The sequence below is a fragment of the Myotis davidii genome, unplaced genomic scaffold (assembly GCF_000327345.1).
Source record: "Myotis davidii unplaced genomic scaffold, ASM32734v1 scaffold379, whole genome shotgun sequence".
NCBI classification, from domain to species: domain Eukaryota; kingdom Metazoa; phylum Chordata; class Mammalia; order Chiroptera; family Vespertilionidae; genus Myotis; species Myotis davidii.
The window spans coordinates 1,879,562-1,899,082 of NW_006290553.1; the positions used below are offsets into that span (position 1 = coordinate 1,879,562).

The window sequence follows — 19,521 nt, forward strand, 5'->3', positions numbered from 1 at the left end:
AAAAGCGCAGGCTGGGGGTGAGCGGAGCCTGGGCTGCACTGCTCTGGGGGGTTTCTCGGGGGTCGGGTGGACCTCCTGTTGTGAGGATCCTGGGAAGGGACTGTCGGGGTAGAGGAGACGTTCACGGAGCCATTGTAGGGGACAGGCGGGATTTGGGGCGACCTGAGACAACTTTTGCCGAGAACTCTGGGATACCCCAGGAGAGAAGGATCGGGGTCTTGGGGATATAGTTGCTTTGTCGCTGTAGGCAGAGGAAGGAGAAGGTCCACGGCTGGGTGGCGTGGGGCGCGGGAGTCAGAGACGACACCCCCGCCCCCCAAATATCTGGTTGGTTCCACTTTGTTTCAAGAGTGGGGCTCACGAGTTTGAACCGCCCAAGAACCTCAGATTCTGATTTGGACTTGGATTTCCCCAAAAGTTTATGGTATGGCGGTCTCCGCACCCCTCAAGAGGCTGGAGGTGATGGGGAATGTTTGAGCCCCTTTCACGCGTGCCCCGCGCGGCGGAGGCGCAAGGTTGGCTGGTAGGTTTAATAACAGCCCCAGCAGTCATCATTTATTAAAGAGCCCAGGACCTGGCTGACTCCCGCCACCGCCAGGAAATTAAAAGGCTGACAGGCTGTCCCCTTCCTGCGCTGAGGTTTCCCGTTTGAAAGAGTTTGGGAAGTCGAACTTACTTCCCGCGCCTCCCCCATCTACCTTTCGCAACTAAAGAGAGAGCTGCTCCCGCAGCCTTGCAAGTCGGTAGACTTGCCCGGGGCTGGATATCCTCCGGGCTGGCCCTGCCCTCATCCCTAGAAGTCTCTCCTCTGCAGCTCCGAGGTAGCTCTCAAGAGTTCTAGAGTGCATAGCGAGTCACCCCCAGACACCGCTGGGAGTGGAGCAAGGAGAAGAGGGAGAAAAATGTGGAGTCCGTTTAGTGTAAATATTTGTCAGCTACATTTCCCTTCATTGTACGAGTGGGTATTTTCAAGTATTGGACTTGTAACTTTGAGCTTCCCACTTTGGCTTTCTTTAGGCGTTTGACATATGTCTCTGAGATGCAGACATTATCCAAATTCAGCTGAAGTTCACAGTTTCGGAGGGTTAACCTTTTGCCCCTAAAGCACTTGAATTCTTAGTTCCTGGTACGATAGCAACAGAGTAGTTGAATTTAGGATAAATAAACCTTTAGAGTCACCCACTATTTTAACAGAATGGCTATCTCCCTGATACCCTTGCCCTCCATTGTGTAAATATTTGTTTGAATAAAGAGCGAAGGTTCTTTGAAAAGTGTCTGTTCATGATTCTCTTTTAATATCTTGGTCTGTTACTTAAAAGGCTTTGGGTTGATTGTGTGTTGTTGTTGTTGTTTGCCTTACATATTTAATGTGGGAATTAAAACATGTACTTAAACTGTAAAGTCCCCAAAACGTTTATAACTGGCGTTTCCTTTAAAAGCAAGGGGGCGTTGAGTTTTTGCTCTTAGTTTACCAGCTTAGCCTTTACCTCCTGAGACCCAGAGGTTTGCAAATCCCAGCCTTTCTCACAAATGGAAAAATGAGATGTTTGGTTAAGAGTAGCCATCATTTCAGTCAGTTTGCAGGCTTCAATCAGTTTCATGCAGCTGGCAGCTGCTGCTCTTTAGCTTGTCTCTTGATCCCTGTTTGAAGGGGGGGGGGGGGGGGGGCGAGGTGGGAGATACTCCTGCAAAGTGGGCTAAGAGCTTGCTAACTCCTATCATAAAGAACCCAAACCAAAGCTGGAACTCTTCAGCAATCTTTTCAGAAACATTTTATTTGCGGGCTTTTGCGCAAGAGAGAGAAGAAGAAAAAAAGCCAAGTAATTAAACCAACCACTGGTTCTCGATATTTTCTTCAAAGCCCTATTTTGAGGTCTGTAAGCAAGGGCTGATTCTGGAGTGCACTGGTAAATTAGTGTGAAAATTGTGATTCCTTTTAAATACTTTTAAAGAGCAGTTGTGATTATGACTTTGTATGTTAATTCTTAATCCTTTGCAGAGAGGCTGTGCTTGGGAAGTCTGTGGTTTAGTACTAGTACATCTTCCAAGAGCAATGCAAGGTCTTTATAAATAGGATGATTATCTGTTAGGTCTTGGTATAATTAACTGTGTAAATGTCACCCATTTGAAACAAACAAAAAAGCATGTTAAGTGATGTGCTTTGTTTTAAAGCCCTGGTATACATTATAGGAGTGGTTCTCAGTGGGGAGAGGGAGGGATTTTGCCTCCCCTCCCTCACCCTCCCCAGGAGGTCTTGGCTAATGTGTGGTGACATTTTTTGTTCTCCCAGCTGGGAGCAGGGAACAACCCCACCTGACCACTGGGGCTGGTGTCTAGTGGGACAAGGCCTCAGATGCTGTGTAATATCCTGCAATGCACAGGAAACACAATGAATTATCCAGCCCCCAACTCTTCACTGCAATATTGCCTCCTGAGCATTTGTTAACAAGTTTGGGGATCTTAATCTCATTTGGATCCTCAAGAAGCCAATTGTGTTCTTGCTCAACAAAGAGACCATGTCATAGAAACCATATTGTCTGCAGCAGGTTGGTTCTTTTGCCCTTGTCATTAAAGGGCTTAATATACCATAGATTGGAGGAACTTCTTGTGTTCACTGAGGACTTAAAATCACAGAATTTGGGAGTGTTAGCATGTAAGGTCATTGATAGGTGTAAGAGTTGCTCAGAGTTTAATGACTCAAGTCGCAGGCATAGTTCTAGGAATAACCTAGGATTAGAGATTTTAGAAACTGATATTCAAGCAAATGTAACTTTTTAAAAAGTGGATCTGACCTTTTGTGAGGCTTTAGCGGTACCTTCTCCATGAGGAAATAAACTCTTTGATGGGGGGGAGTGGCATTAGCCACTGTGACTCTGGAGCATATGCCTGGGTGTGTCAGCCCCAAGATGGGGATAATTCCATTGTGTGACCTGTGACACTCTGCGCCTGATGCCTGCACCATCCTTCCCATGGCAAAGGGGGCAACAGATGGTTCCACAGACATAGCAGATGCTGCTTTTGAATCCAGGTACAAAGCAGGACATTGGAGATTTTCTCTCTCTCCTTGCCTTGTGGGTTAAGAGCAGAGTGCATGAATGGATAGGGTTGTCTTGGACAGAAGGGAGAATGAGAGAGGCCTCCTGGGTGTGGAGTTTAAAAGGACACCTGGTGTGGGTACTTGAAATATCGGGGTGGGGGTGGGGGACTACTTTGTAAAGTATATGATTGTCTAACCACTGTGTTGTACACCTGAAAGTAATACAAAATAATATTGAATGTAAATCATAATAGAAAAACATTTTTCTTTGGGGGGGAAAAAAAGACACCTGGCAAATAAGGAAATGAGTGTGCATTAGGGCAGTCGTAGGGGAAATTCATACGTTGATGAGTGGATATCTAAGATACATGTGATAGCAAGGAACTTTGGACAGGAATCTGAAGACAGATTCCTGTCTTCAGACAGGAATCTCAAGCTTAGCTGTTCTTTGAGCGAGTAAGACAAAATAAATCTGGGGGTAAATGGAACCTCAAAAATCCTCTTCTATGAATTTTTTGGCCACAATCCACCCAATTGGCTGGACAGTGCAGAATCTGCAAGCCCACTCTTCTGAATCCGGTTCCATTATAGTTCCTCTTATACCCCATGGTCTCCACCATCCCATCTGTTTGCCTTGTGAGGAAGAAATGATAGTAATATAAAGTTTTTGTTAATTTCCTAGGAGAGTTTAACCAGCATGGTATCTGTGCACGGCTCTGTTTATCGAAAGCAATTATCTCAATGAGCTTTTGATTATCAGAAAAGTTGTGCACATGTGGCCTGATCACTTATGAACATATGTACTCCCACATTTACATTACATTTACATTACTCAGCCACGGGGCCTGTGATTATGGATTCTAGTTCTGTGTGCGAAGTGGTCCTGCCGCAGTAGTTAGAATCCTCAAATCTGGGAGGCTCTCGCAATATAGGAGAGTTTTTCACTTTGTCTTTGTTGGGAGAGGTCAGAGCTCTACCCTGTGCGGAGGTAGGTTCTTATCATTTTGACACCTAGCCAATGGGTGCACCTCAAAGCCAAGTACATGGTAGTATATTTAGAAACGATTATCAAGTGATGACTCTTGGAAGGGGACTGGTCCCTTTGGATGCTGCAATAAAAGAGGCAGTAGCCTTTTCATAATCACCTTTTGTCTAGTCATTCTTGTTACCTTTATTTTTTAAATGATAGGAGAGAAGACATGAGTTGATTAAAAAGCAAAAACTATTGGCTGAAAATATTTATTGGCACTTGATTAATGTGACTCTTATCTCTTGAAAGTGAAAAATAATGAAAAGGGTAGCCCAAGGTTTTCAAATCCCTTTAAAATAAATATCTAATGAGGCAGAGCTTGCCTCTGTCACCCAGGAATTCAAATCTTCTAGGGGTTAATTTGCACACAGTTGTTTGCATGATATTTAGGGATGTTTCTTAGATGTTGAAAGGCACCTTTGTGCCATATCTGCTTTAAAGGCAAGATAGTTATCTGTAACAGAAATAAGAGAAACCAAAGTATAAAAATCATTTTATTGAGGTGCAGTAGGAAAGGTAGGGATTGGAGAAACTTGCTATACAAAGAAACAGACAAATAAACTAGAGAGTAACAGGCTAAATTACATGGATAAATTTTTATAAGAGATAGTTTGTTTTGCATAGTGTGTATAGGTTGATTTATCAGATGAGCTGCTTCCCTTTACATTACAAATTAAGGGGAAGAAATAGTTTGCTCATGCCAATACGTAATATTGTTAACCTCAAGCAGCAGGACAGTCTTTTCTAAGACTTAAAATCGAGAAATCAAGGTTCATCATCTTAGAATATTTTATGGGCACATTGCATGTGCTTCTCTAGATGGCACTATGCTTATGGAATTAGCATCAAGAATAGAAAAAAACTAATGTTTACAGGTTTCCCCCAGATTTGTTTCTTGACCACTTTATGGCTAAAACAAGGGCAGGTAAGAGTGAAGGACAACCAGCTCTTACATTTTTTTGGACCAGTTCAGACCCAGCCTGAATAGTGCTTCAGAGCAAGCAGATATTCAGAAGGGACTAGAAAATGATGTCTGGCTGCCACACCGCTTATATCATTGCAGAAGTACGTTTCAAACACAGCTTAAGATTAATGAAGGAAATTGCAAGCCATGGAGATCCAGACAAAATATTTCTTATACATCCTGGTGAATCAAATACCCACATTGAATTGCATTATCATGGCTGTGACCAGGCCGTTTTCCCAGTCTGATATGCTGGAACAATTTACCATGCCCTTGGAATGTCATGGGCAACAGCGCTGGTGAAATCTTTTCCCAATTAGGTAGCTGCCACCTTATCACTACAACATGTTTCTGTTCTGTGGTCATTTCCTGCATTGTATAACTGGCACTTCTTGTTATTTAACCAGTATCTATGGGAGTCTAGAAAGTTGGAGCAGAAAGAACATCCAGTTTACTCTCACCTTTTTAAATATGTGGAAACCTCAGCTAAAACAAGGTGAAGACAGGTGAAGTGACTTGCTCCACCTTTTACGTCTGCTTTAATTTGGCAGAACCAGGCCCATCCAGGTCTCCTGACTCATGTTCCCGGCAGCCTGTCCAGTGTTTTTTTGCACTAGAATGTCCATTACAATAAAAATAACATCCTAATGTAACCATTTCTTTTATCAGGTCTTTGGGCCAGATATAAAAAACCAACATTGATTAAACTTAATTTAATTAGTTGTTAATTGAGCTTGCTGATTCATCCCCTTTTTCTTTTTCTCCCAAGCAAAAGAAATGGTTACAAAGTAGGTAGCAGGAGAAGGAAAAATTAAGTGTCTTATAGCATCTACCTTGCATAATCAACCATTAAGTAATGGAGAGATGGTGTCATTATTGTTTTGTTTTGTTTATTGTGTAGTATTTTTGAAACCCATTCACTCAATTTTTGAGTTAAAGGGAAGAACATGATCATGGAAGATGTGTCCAAAGTGTGTTTGTTTCATCTCTCTTGAGCCTACTCATGCCTGACTATTTCCAGCTTACAAATATTGGGTAAAGGAATGGGGAACGTAGCTTGTTTGGGGAATGTTACTTTAATAAAAGATGATTTTTTAAGAGGGTGTAAAATGTGAGGTGGGGCAGGATGGTGGAAAGACCAGAGCTTACTCCTGTGAACTCAGCTTACAATTCAAGCCAGGAGTGAGGGTCTCAGTGTCAAGAGGGAGCATCTTTATCCCCATGTGATCTCAGGGTCAGTATTTTTCTTTCTTGAGATTGGTTTTGAGCTTGAAGGACACTACTTCCTTCTGCTTCGGAAGTGCATCTGAAGTACAGGGCACATAGGCCGAGACCTCCATGGTAGCGATTCCAGACTCACCTTTGTCTTATATGGCTTCATCTTCACTAGGGTGATCACTTAATAGAGGGGCTTCTTCCAGGTCTGCAGTCAGAATCACCTTAACCCAAGGGTGAATTAGGTCAATAGTCAGGAATAAGAAACATCTTGAAACATTTCATTTGTTTGGGAACATTTTAGAAATCTTTATCTTGAACTACAACTGTTTTAGGATTCTATAAAGAACCCTGAAAATAAGCGTCTATAATTTCTTGCCTGAAGAACTCTCCCACTTTGAGAGAAGCACTAATGTAATGTAAGAATTTATGAAATGTATCAGTCTCTGTCTTAACATAAACATGTAAGAAGTGTGTGTATGTTTTAATGTTTTTTGAGGCTGCATTTCTTCACGATATGGGCAGGGAATTTGAATGACCCAGATGTTTTTGAGGTCATTTCTGCTTTCTGTCCTCCCTTCCCTGCCTTCCTCATTGGCCAAAGAGAGTTATCGCAGAAAACATGCAGCCGAATTCCTTGGCTAGTCTAAAGTTCATACAGACAAGTTATGTTCAAGGGACTAGCACACATTTTTTTTAAATCCCATAATTGATGTTTTACCTTCTTCACTATGAGTCCTCTAAGATTCTTAAGAGTTCTTAATATAAGAAATCTAGACTTATTTAAAAGTAGCTCCTCATTTAATGTCTTGTACACCTAAAACTAATATAAAATAGTGTTGAATGTCAACTGTACTTGAAAAAGGAAAACATTTTAAAAGGTGACACAATATACAAACGTACAAATTTCAAAGAAGCTTAATTCATTTTTAAAAAATAATTTATAAAACCTAAAATAAAAGATCCTCATTCCTTGTTTGTAGAATGGCTGTTGATTGTGACTACTTTAGGAACCTTTGAATACCATCTGGAGTATTTTTTTATTTTTATTTATTCCCCATCACTCCCTTTTGTGCTGCTTTCCTCCCTGTAGCATCATCTGATACTTTGGTTCTTTCTTTAAGGGTTCCCCTTACCTCTCCTTTTACTTGTTTTCAGAAGGTAATAAAGTAGAAGTTCAAAAACAAAAGAAAATGAAAACACTCGTGTAATCAGTGTCCTGAGATATGTCAACATTATAGCGGTCCTCACCTTTCTCCCCGCCCTGCTCTGCATCACCTCCACACACGTGGCGGATTCTGGGGATGCCTCAAACTGCCGAGGTCCTCAAGAGCAGTCCCCTTCTGGCAGGCACAAAAAGCCCTTGTGCATTTCAGACCACTATGTGGGCAGCGTGTGTCTGTCTCTGTGTGTCTGTCTGTGAGCATGTATGTGCGTGTCTACACACAGTAAGATTTATAACCTCCTGTTGTAATAGGCTCAATCTGCAAGAATAAAACGGCCATTATTCTGCCACTAACATACACTTATTTCTGTGGAACAGCTTTTTGGGGAACTTTGAGAGATGAAAATATCCTCCTTGGAGATTGTCAACCTACGTAAGAGTCTTTAGTGGATAATAATTATTTTGTCCGAATGGGCAGATCTTTAAATAACCAAGAACATGGTACAAAGGAAGAGGAGTGGAATCCATTTGCTGCTATGTTTATTTGCCAAAAGAACAAGAAGAGTACAATGTCTACTAACAGAACTTTTTTTTTTTTTAATCTTCTCTGCACTGGGATATACAATCTTGAGTATGGAGGAAGCGTTAAAGGACCAGAGTTTGGGAATCTGGATGAGTGAGTAGGAGATGAGGAAGTTCTGTAGAGATGGAGGATGGAAGGTCCAGGTTTAAGGATGCTTGAGAAACTGTGGGAGCTGAGATTTGAAGGAGAGAGGATCTGGAAATATTTGCCTGGGGAAGGTGTTTGCCAGTGGTTGTGGGGCTTTATGGAGAGGGGAGGCTTGTTTGCTGAAATGGAGGAGGCAGAGGAGGATTTAGTGGTGAAAGGAAATATTTGTGAAAAAAGAAAGTATGTTTAAGGAAAGTATGTTTGCAAAGGGAGCGGTGGGAGGGCTGGGGGTTTATATGGATGCTGTTTGGATAATGGAGGATGGGGACAATAGGCTACTTTCAGATTTCTGAAGTGAGACTGTTGCTAGAGAAGGAAGCGGCGGTTCTTGAAGCTTCTGATTAGCCCCTTCTTCGTCATGTTTTCATGTTGGGATTAGTGGGAAAAGGGAGGTTTTTGTGTTTATTGTTCTCCATGCTTAAGCTTGAAGTTTGGGGCTGAAACAGATTTCTCCATTTTTCCCTTTTAGTCCTCTAAAAGCTTCCCCTCAGGCCCCATCTGCTGCCATTGGTCTCCACAGAAATGCCCACTAGCATTTATGTAAAGAATGGCACTGCTTCTGAGGGACCGTTCTAAGTTGGTGTCTGAATTCAATTACATGTCATCAGGACATGCTTTATTTGAAACATTGCCTAGCGTGAACATCAGCTGAAAGAGACCAGCCTGTGGACCACCAGTGTTCTGGGAGAGCTTTGCACACCAGGCAGCAGTCTGCACCAAATACACTCCCAGGGCCAGCCCCTCAGCTCCGAGGGCCCTTCTGTAGGGCACAGGTAGGAAGCAAACTCTGCCATAAAGTGGAAACTTGAACCTATCACTTTCTGATATTTTTTGTGGATTATATTTTTCCAGGTTTGCTTCTGTCATCTACATCCCTGCCTTTCCCCAGCAATATCAAATGATTTCCACTTTTCTATCACTTGCTGCAGTCTCCCTGTCCTTAATTCCTGCTATATTAGGTGATCTAAGAAGTGTCTCTACACTGCAACATACGACAATTAACATGTTGCATAATTCAGGGCTCTCCAAGCTATCTTGCTATAAATTACCTGGAAAACTGCATTTATATTGACCAGACTTGGAGCCCCTCTCCTCCAACACAATACAGTACAACACAGCAAACACTTCATTTTATACTATCTTTTTTAACTTTGCTCTTGGGCCTGCTCTTGGGACACCAGGATCACTGTACTGTTGGTGACTTGTAGTTTGCGTGGGATCAGCTTCACTGCCTTGTTATTTGATATACACAGAACTGGAAAACTATGTATTTTAAAAAGAATTGCACCAAGGAGTAAAGAATCTACCAAGATACTTTAATTTTATTTTTTAAATGTTTTTATTGATTTCAGAAAGAGGAAGGGAGAGGGAGAGAGGGATAGAAATATCAATGATGAGAGAGAATCATTAATCAGCTGCCTCCTGTATGCCCTCTTCTGGGGATGGAGCCCACAACCCAGGCTTGTGCCCTGACTGGGAATGGAACCATGGGTTGACACTCAACCACTGAGCCACACTGGACAAGCCCAAGGCACTTGAAATTAGTTTATCAAGTACTTTTCTTCCTTAGGGAAAAAGTACTAGGACTTTGTATGGTATCTTTCTGAGATCTCTTCCTGACTTCTGGCGATTTCTAGATGACCATGAGATGATGATATACTTCAGGTGATAGAATAATAAGACCTCTGGGGGGAAGGGGGGACTAAATTTACTATTGGAAAGTAAGTCCAAACGTTTCAACACTTCAACTTCTTTCCTGTTTAGACTTCCCGGTGTTGTCTTTTCTCTCACGTGGGCACCAGATGCCTCTGCGGGCCCATTCTGTGGGTGAGCGTGCAATATCTGGAGCCACGAAAGCCCCTGGGACTGTTATGCTTCCACAGTAACATAATGCAGTGATTTTATCATTTCCTGAGACTTTTTTGTTTACATAAAATGTACAGGGAACCCAAAATAAACACACCAGTATAGAAACAGTGGAGTCTTCTCGCCTCCTCTCTTACACGTGTTGACAGAGGCCTCTCCTGCACTGGCCCCCTCTTGGTTGTCGCTTGGGCAACACCTCTTGCAGTGTTCTTCTCACCCCCCACCATCGAGCTCCTCCTCCTCTTTTCCTATACTCAGCTGCAGTCTCAGATGCATCCTGTCTGCAGAGCTCCCTCCTTGCTGGAGTTACACCCAATCTCTTCCATTGTATGGTGCACCTCCTGCCTCCCCTCTCCCCGCCACACCTTCATCCTCACTCAAGGTAGGTTACGTGGTTGTCCACGTGAGAGTGTCCAAACCTGTAGAGAATTTTTATAAAAATTTACTTGATCCAAACAGAGGATTCCTCTGAAAGCAAAACCTCAACAGACTGGTGGGGAAATGCTCCCTAGAATGGCAGTTTGCAGCTTCTCTTATGCATTTGTAATAAGCAGGGAATATAAGGAGCATTACATGAAGGTAGGAGAAAGCAAGGCAGGGATTGGAGTACAGAGTAGTTAAGATTATATGCCCTCTGCCCAGCCAGGATGGTTCAGTGGTTGAACATCGACCTATAGATCAGGAGGCCACGATTCGATTCCCAGTCAGGGGACATGCCAGGGTTGTGGGCTCGATCCCCAGTAGAGGTTGTGCAGGAGACAGCCGATCAATGATTTTCTCTCAGTATTGATGTTTCCATCTCTCTCTCTCTCCCTCTCCTTTCCTCTCTGAAATAATAAAATAAAATAAAATAAAATAAAATAAAATAAAATAAAATAAAGATTATATATTCTTTTGAGGGTGATTTTGCTTCTGAGGCTTGGAAAAAAGGCATTTCAAAGGTGTGTTAACCTAGATGTACAGAATGTTGGACAGGGCTTGCTGAAGGTAAAGATAAACCTTTTACTAAAAGAGGTTATATTCCTGGAGCTTGACTACCCACCATGACCTGCCCAGATAGGAATTTATGACCAGTTCACCTGTAAGGTTACTTTCCATAAAACCCCTTTTTTTGTCCACACTGTTCTACATTCTCCTATATACTTTTCCCCTTTCCAGACATTCACTCTTCTGATCTCACTGGCAATGAAAAGAAGAGGGGAAGGAGAGAGGTATCAACAACCATTATTATCACTCCTAGGGTCAGAAATTCCACCTGTGTGGCAGATTGTCCACCTTTTGAGTTGAGTTGACTTGTGGGATTAAGAGATAGCAAGTTGAGACAAGTATACATGCACTTAGCTCTGGCAGGTACACTAAGCTTTAGGAAAATGAATCAATGCCAGGTTTGATGATAAACCTTTAAATGTACAACTTTTCACACATCCTTAACAGACCCAATAAGGTTGAACTGAAAACCTGGGGTGCCAAACATGTATATTCCTTTAAATATTCTCTGGAATGTCCTTCCATCCAAATCATCTGTAACTTTCTTCTACAAGTTTGTATGGTGGAGAAATGGTGCATGGCTGTTTCTCAGATGTGGTTTATTATTTGCAAATGTCCCACTTGTCTCTCCCTAGAGACTGTAAAGCAGATCTTCTTCCAGCCAATTTTTTTTGAATATTTGGGTATTATATTTTGATTGGCCAACCAAACTGCTTCAGTAATTAAGTACCTCTTATTTTTTATAAGAGTGTATGTGAGGTGGAGAGGAGAACCGAGTGTTGCCACCCTGCAGGGTAGTAAGAACATGTAGTGGTTTGATACTCTACAGTTTTATTGGCCCAAAATAAAGAGGGAACAGAGTTTGATAATATTTAATTTGGGTGATTAAGTAGCATTTGCAACTGCAAACAGGTTGAAATATATTAACACGGTTTTATCATCTTAAATGACATCATGCCTAGCCAATATGGCTCTGTTGGTTGAGCATTGTCCTGTCCACTGAAAGGTTGCCAGTTTGATTCCTGGTCAGGAAACATACCTGGGTTGTGGGTTTGACCCCCAGTTGGAAGGCGACCGATCAGTGTACCTCTCTCACATTGATGTTTCTCTCTCACTTCTCTCTCTTCCTTCCTCTCTCTAAGCATGTTCTCAGGCAAGGATTTAAAAAAATGACATCAATATCTTATATTTCTGAGTCAAAAATTAAATTTACATATCCGTTTTGACATGAGGTGCTAAACCCTTCAACTCTACTGTTAGAGTAAATATTTATAATGCAGTTTGGGCTTCATGCTTAGCTTTGACTTCTATTTCATAACATCTGCTCTGCCTTGCTTTCCGGACTGCTGTCTCTGCACATTGTGGAAATACCTTTCTCTCTAACTTAGGTCTGTTTCCCATTTTGTATACATTATCTTAAAACCAAAGTCTTCCCCACTAACCGGCTTCAATTATTTTCTTGTGTATTCTAACACCTTATTATGGATTTCCTTTTCTATCCTTGTCTAAAATATCCTAAATGGTTAGAGGATGCTGTCTAATTTAAAACACCCCGAGGCCAGGCTTATGCCTTAGATCCCAGACAGCTTGTCTTATACAGTGGTGGAGATGGGAAAGGATTAACTAGGAGAGGGAAATACATGGCTATTAAATACTTTTTTTCCCAAGAGTGTTATATCCTAGACTTTTAAGGACCGTGATATAAAAAATAACTGTTGCTGTTTTCCTATACAATTTTTGTTCTGTCAGAGACATGATGTTGCTGGATGTACCAGTAGTCTGGCCCCAAATGGGCTTGGGATTTAGTGTATATCCTTAAAATCACAACATTTTGGGTGTGGATGCGGCTTTATGCTACCATTGGATAGTAGCCCTCAGATTCCCCTTCTTCCTACAGGACTTAACATCATTGTCATTTCTTTTTATTGAAACTTCCCCAGACTACCCCTCTCTCTTGGGTTAGCTTCCCTCCATGCCCCTTTGCCAATCTGTCAGTCACTCCTCTATTGACGTATGTATCACACTGTTCCAGCATTTGTTTATATGTGTGTCTTCCCCCTTGGACTGTATGCTGTGTAAAGGCGGGAAAGGGTGTCTTTGACCACATACTTTCCATGCCTAGCTCAAAGCCTGGTTTATGGTAGGCACTTAATGAAGATTAACACCTTCCTAGTAACAACTCCCAAATCTCTGTGGCTTAAGACAGTCTAGGGTTGGCAAGGGCCCTGTTCTATGGTGTCCTTGTTGTAGAGGGTAGGCTAATGAATCCTCCACAAACTTGAATGCATGCTAGTCATCTTAGCAGTAAGATGAAAATGATGAATCTTGCTCTGGCCCTTGACAGTTCAACTTGTAATTGACATGTCACTTTCTCTCATATTTGATTGCTCTAAGCAAGGGACATAGCCACACCTAATGTCACAGGAACGAGGAAGAGCAACATCGCTATGTTTCTGGAAGGAAGAGAACAGGAATATTAGTGGGCTACACTAATGCCTGCTAATCCAAAGTCTGATATGTGGTTGGCACTTAGTACCTACCTAATGAAGTACTTACAAATACCTACTGAGATTTAAATTTTTTTCTATACAGTAAGCAGAACCACTTGAAATCATGAAATATCCTACTAACTACATTTTTTAAAAAATGAAGATACTAATATTATTGTCTAAGCTATGTTCAACAAACATCTGGAGACTTTTTAAAATAACACTTTGTTCACTTTATTCATATTAGGGAAGGTATTATATTTGATTTTGTAGTATTTCAGATGCATAAAATATGAAATGGGTACATTTTCATAATTAACATTTTGCCTAAGTCATTTAGAAGAGTTCAGAAAAAGAAGAGTCATGTAGAAGTCTTCAAATATTTGTGTATTAAGTTAGTCTAATAAAAAGTACTTTAAAATAAACTTTTTTTGGAAGAGCTAATATCTGGCTCAAAAATTGGTCAGGAGCTTAGGAAAAATGGGTCTAATTAACTTTAAAATGGAGTCTAACTATAGATTGTATTCTAGTATTTTATACTAAGTGGGGTTTTTTCTAACTTGTAAAGTAATGCATTGTTTAAAATGTGAAAAATAAAAACTACTATGAGAAAGATGAATTAAAAATCACCACCCAGATAAACCACTGCTAACTTTTTGTTGTGATTCCGTCTATGGTTATTCTTGTTGCAGGAGAAGAGGCATATAGACAAGGCAATCCTATATAATAAAAGGGTAATATGCAAATTGTCCCTCCACCAGGAGTTTGACTGGAATTCAACCAGGGGGTAGGGCCAGCCTACCAACCGCCCAGGGCCCCTCCCCCTGGCCAGCCCCGCCCCCTGATTGGCCTCCCCACCCCAATCGGGCAGGGCCGGCCAACCAACCTCGTGCACGCCCTCCCCCCAGCTGGCCCTGCCCAATCTGCCCTGATTGGGGTGGTCTGGTCAGACCTCACCTGTGCATGATTTCGTGCACCAGGCCTCTAGCAGAAGATACTGGCTTGCAATAGGGAGGTAGCAGGGGGAATGGTAAGAAATGATCAGATTAGAATATGTTTGAAGAACAATGTTGGTAGGATTTGTTGATGGATAAAATGAAGAGGGAGATGATAGATAAGTGATAGAGGACACAGGAGATGGTGAAGGAGAAAGTCTCGCCCCCACACCCCAATAATATCCTCAGTATCCCAACTATTTTCTGGTGTCCTCAATGATAAAATATCTAACTTGAGGGAATTAGCCAAGGTTTACTGGAATTTCAATGTGGCAAACCAACCAGAGATGAAACCAGTTGGGAACAGAAGGGGCCAAGCCTAGAGGTCATCTTGGTTTCAGTCCTCCAAGGAGGCATAGTGAGATCTGTCTCAGACCAGGCTGCTGTTGCTTTCAAGGTCAGAATGATGGGAGACAGATGCTGAGAGGGACATAGGGACATTTTCTTAGGGGCAGAGATGGCACTGTTCCTGAGAAACAAAAGACCAGGCAAGAGCCAGAGGGCAAGGCCAGATTCCAGCTGGGTGGCAATTCTAAAGGAAAATTCCAATTTTATTTACTTTTGTGAGGATACTTCAAAAGCTAGTCATCTGTTTATACATCAGGGCAGGGCTTTTGGTTGGAAGATAAGGAATCCAAGGCAGAGCTTGTTGGGGGATACAGCTTTATGGGCAGATGGATGCTAAGCCCATCACTAGGATTTAAGCAGCCAGACTGTTTGTTGGCCCCGCTCTGTGGATAAAAGCAATTCCTTATTAGGCTGCCTGAACTTGCCTAAGAAGTCTGTGACGCTGAGCAGGCAAGACGAAGTTCCTTCAGTCTGTGGCTGGGAGGGAGTGGGAAGGCTGTGACGAAATTAAAAACATGTTCATCGAGTGTCTCACCCATGGAACAGGGGGGTCAGGAGAGGGTGGAGATAAGATAGAAGTACGAGACTTATCCCTCTTCCTTAATCTTGTGGCCTAGAGACAGAAACAAGCACATTATGAAACTGATTACTAACCATAAGCAACACTGTTTAAATAGAGACCAGCGATATAACAACTAGGGTTGAGATGCCTGAGGAGTTAGTTGGAGGACCGTCTTAGCAGTGCATGAGTTCAGTGAGAATGTCTGTGTCCACTTGGTGATGATCTGAAGATAACTTTTTTTTTTTTATCAATTAGATGTATAAACCTTCTCACATGCAGTGATAATTTTTATTTATGTATTTATTTATTTTAAAAACAGCATTTATCAAGGATTTAACCTTTATTGATTTTAATTTTTTTTGTTAATCCTCACCTGAGTATATTTTTCCATTGTTTTTTAGAGAAAGTAGAAGGGAGGGGGAGAGACAGAGAAAGAGAAACATCGATGTGAGAGAGACACATCGATTGGTTGCCTCCTGCATGTACCCCAACCAGGGCAAGGGATAGAACCTGCAACCAAGGTATCTCTGCCCTTGATCAGAATCGAACTCAGGATTCTCCAGTTTGCAGGCCAATGTTCTATCCACTGAGCCAAACAGGCTAGGGCTGCAGTGATAATTTTTAATTAAAATATAGTTTTATAGACTGAAACTTTAGTTTCTTAAGTTAATATTGTTCAAACTACCATCCAAACATGTCCATATGGTTGCATCCATTTCAAAAATATTGTAAGCATGGAAGATAGAATCCTAATCTGAGGAATGGGTGGGTGGGTTCAAAAAGGTGCAAAAGAGGGAGAAAGGTGTTTCTGAGAGAGGAGGGAGTTTGAGATGAAGGATGAGCATGGTGCATTTGGGGTACCCAGAGCTTGAAAGAAAAGTCAGTTTCAGGTTTTTAAGAATTCTTTCCCCCCTTTTCCTGAATACTATGGTAATTTTGGAAACACTGTTTCTTCTATTACTTGCCTTTTCCTGGTGGGTACAGGAGCTGTACTAAGTCTCTTTGTTGAGGTTTGTTGAAACCCCTCTTAAAGGACCATCTCTTTACCTTGATGGGCTTTTTTATCAGCATCTAACATAAAATGTTCTTTCTCAGCCAAAATGTGAATTTTGTCTTCTCAAGACCTTATTTCTGAACAGTTAATGATTCTAGCAGAGACATGTAAAGGAGGGCCCATTGCATCCTCCCTTTGGATGTTTGCTAGGTGCTCAGGAAGCAGGTGGTCTGCCCAGGACCGGAACCCTGAAGGGAAATGGGCTTTTTTTTTTTTTTTTATGTACCAGCCTAATCCTTCACCTGCATTTAGGGATTTGTTCCTCTCAAATATCACTGATATCCTTTTGAGTTGATTTTTTTTTCTTTTGAACAATCAACATCCCAGATCAGTGGTCCTTATTCTCCTTCATTTTGCAGAACACGTTTGTTAGGTTTATTACTAAAACAGAGATTGTGTTTGTTAATTACATTAGGTCTGGCCGCAAAGCTATTTGTTCAGATGTGGGCTGATAAGAACTTGGTCTTTTTAAACCTTCTTTAAGTAAAACTTTCTCTTTTTCTTTTCCTTTACAGATTCCGGCAGCATTATGGCAGAGCATAGCCATGTGCAACAACAGCTGGATTTACAGAATGGTAGTTTAGAGGCACGCTTTGCGGCAAATTCCCTTGAGAACGATTCCCAAAACATGATGGAGAGCCTGAGCCCGAAGAAGTATTCTTCCAGCCTGAGATTTAAAGCCAACGGAGACTATTCTGGCTCCTACCTGACCCTCTCACAGCCTGTGCCTGCGAAGAGAAGCCCTTCCCCTTTGGGGACCAGTGTCAGAAGTAGCCCCTCCCTGGCCAAAATCCAGGGAAGCAAGCCATTCTCTTGTGATGGCACTGACAAGAATATTTCCATGAAACCTCCTCCCACTCCTTTACGTAGCACTTCACCCTCCGTCGGTGGCTATCCACGTGGAAGAACGGACTTTGATCATTACAGTGGCCGGGACAGCGAAAGGTCCTTGAGGCTTGCAGAGAAACCTCCCTATTCCAAACATAGCTCCAGAAACAAATCCCATGACAATGTCTACTTTCTCGGAGGGCTGGAAAGCCGAAAGGCGTCTGGCTCCCTGCTGGCCATGTGGAATGGGAGCTCCCTGAGCGACACCTGCCCCTCTCCCATCAGCAGATCAGGGGCGGCGAGCATGCCCTCGAGCCCAAAGCAAGCCAGAAAAATGAGCATCCAGGACAGCCTGAGCCTGCAGCCCAAATTGACCAGACACAAGGAGCCGGCATCTGAGAACATCGGCGTAAGAACTAGGAAGTATTCGGGCAGCAGCCTGAGTCACATGGGAGCCTACAGCCGATCTCTGCCCAGGTTGCACAGGGCCACAGAGAACCAGCTGATGCCTCTCACATTGCCTCCAAGAAACTCTCTGGGCAATTCCAAACGAGCCAAGCCGGGGGACAAGGACCTACCTCATAGCATCATAGACAACGACAATTACCTGAATTTTTCTTCTTTGAGCTCAGGCGCTTTACCCTATAAAACCTCTGTGTCCGAGGGCAGTGCTTACGTCAGCTCCACCCTCAGTGTCCCGGGCAGCCCTCGCCTGGCGCGGAAGATGCTTCTGGCTTCCACCTCCTCCTGTGCCTCTGACGACCTCGATAAGGCTTCCTGCTCGGGGACCAGCTCCAATCATTCGTTTCCTCCTGGAGAGCCAGACAGGGTGTTCGTGGCCAGGAGGAACTTCTCTTGTGGGTCTGTCGAGTTGGATGATGCAGATTTGGAGAGCCTCAGACAGGCCTCCGGAACGCCCCAGCCAGTCCTTCGGGAACGGAAAAGCAGCATCAGTTCCATTTCAGGACGAGACGACCTGATGGATTACCACCGGCGGCAAAGGGAGGAGAGACTCAGGGAGCAGGAGATGGAGCGATTGGTAATCACCTGACTTGATCTCCCTGTTTCATTGAACAGCTTCTTGGAGAAAAACTCCAAGGTTTTATGTGGGCATGTAGAATTTCCATATGCACCAGCCACTGCTGTGCCTTCCTAGAATTTCTCCCACTATCTCTATCTCTCCTCTTCCCAGGTCACTGTTATTAGTTACCTGTAGGTGTTTAGAAGGCCCATATGTTCCTAATATTATGTGAAGTTGCCCTGCAGAGTTCTCACAGGCATAAATTCCTGAGACACCTAACAAAGATAGCTGTGAATTTTACTGAGTTTCTTATGTCTTACAAAATTTTTCCTTAAGACTGTCAGGAAACATCAATTTATATTATGTATATCGTCAAATTTGTGTATACATGGTATCATAGAAATAATCAGTGAAACTAGAACGCATCAGGGTTTAGGCAGGAATCTGTATAGTAAGTTGTCTGGAAAATTGAAAGGTTGCCAAAATGGTGCTCAATCTTTTTTCTGCACTGTTCACCCACATACATACCTCACACTCCCTTCAGCCATGTCTCTTAGTATATATAGTGACTCCCGACTATATATAATCAAATGTTTTTGGCTTGTCCTTTTCTATTTAAAATGGATTTATGCTTATTTGGGAAAATATTAAAAATAATGAGAAAGGAATGAACATTCCTTGAGAAGACCATAATGAATGAGGACAAATTACTGCATTTTTAAATTCTTTTTTCTTTACGCATACTTTTTTTTTTTTGCTTGTTTTGTTTTTGTTTATGGGATGAATCGCTGTCACAGATTAGGTTAATTCATTAATGATGAATTCTGTATTTCTTTAATGAGGGAAGCAGCAGGATGGTAAAGCTGGTTTACAACAGTATAAGAGTATCAAAAGTGTGTTAGTTACTGAAAGGAAGTATGCTGGAATAAGATTTCTGAGTTATACACCAAACATGTTAATGCCCTATAGGACAATACAAATGTAACCTTTGTGTTGATTATAATGGGCAGAAATCATTGGCATCTCTACAGGACAAAATTTGTGTAACATTTTAGCAAAAGAATAATTTGCATTACTCATAGATTTGATAATTTAATGTCTAGTGTTGCAGTGTTTTGAGATATCCTAATATGTAATAGTAAAAATACAAATGTGTGTATCCTCAGGGAGTTAGATATTCCTCGGGTGTGTCTGTTGGATGATGCTCCAATATGACAGTTTTCTTTGCAA

The 19,521-nt window shown here is 42.1% G+C and overlaps 1 protein-coding gene across 1 annotated transcript in view; it reads left to right on the forward strand.

Moving 5' to 3' along the window:
• The window catches only part of PHLDB2 (pleckstrin homology like domain family B member 2), a 114,211-nt gene that overhangs the window by 707 nt on the left and 93,983 nt on the right, over positions 1-19,521 (forward strand). Inside the window, exon 2 of the mRNA XM_006763605.2 lies at positions 16,958-18,309. Coding sequence (XP_006763668.1) covers positions 16,958-18,309 — 1,352 coding nt within the window. The remainder of the gene's footprint in view (positions 1-16,957; positions 18,310-19,521) is intronic.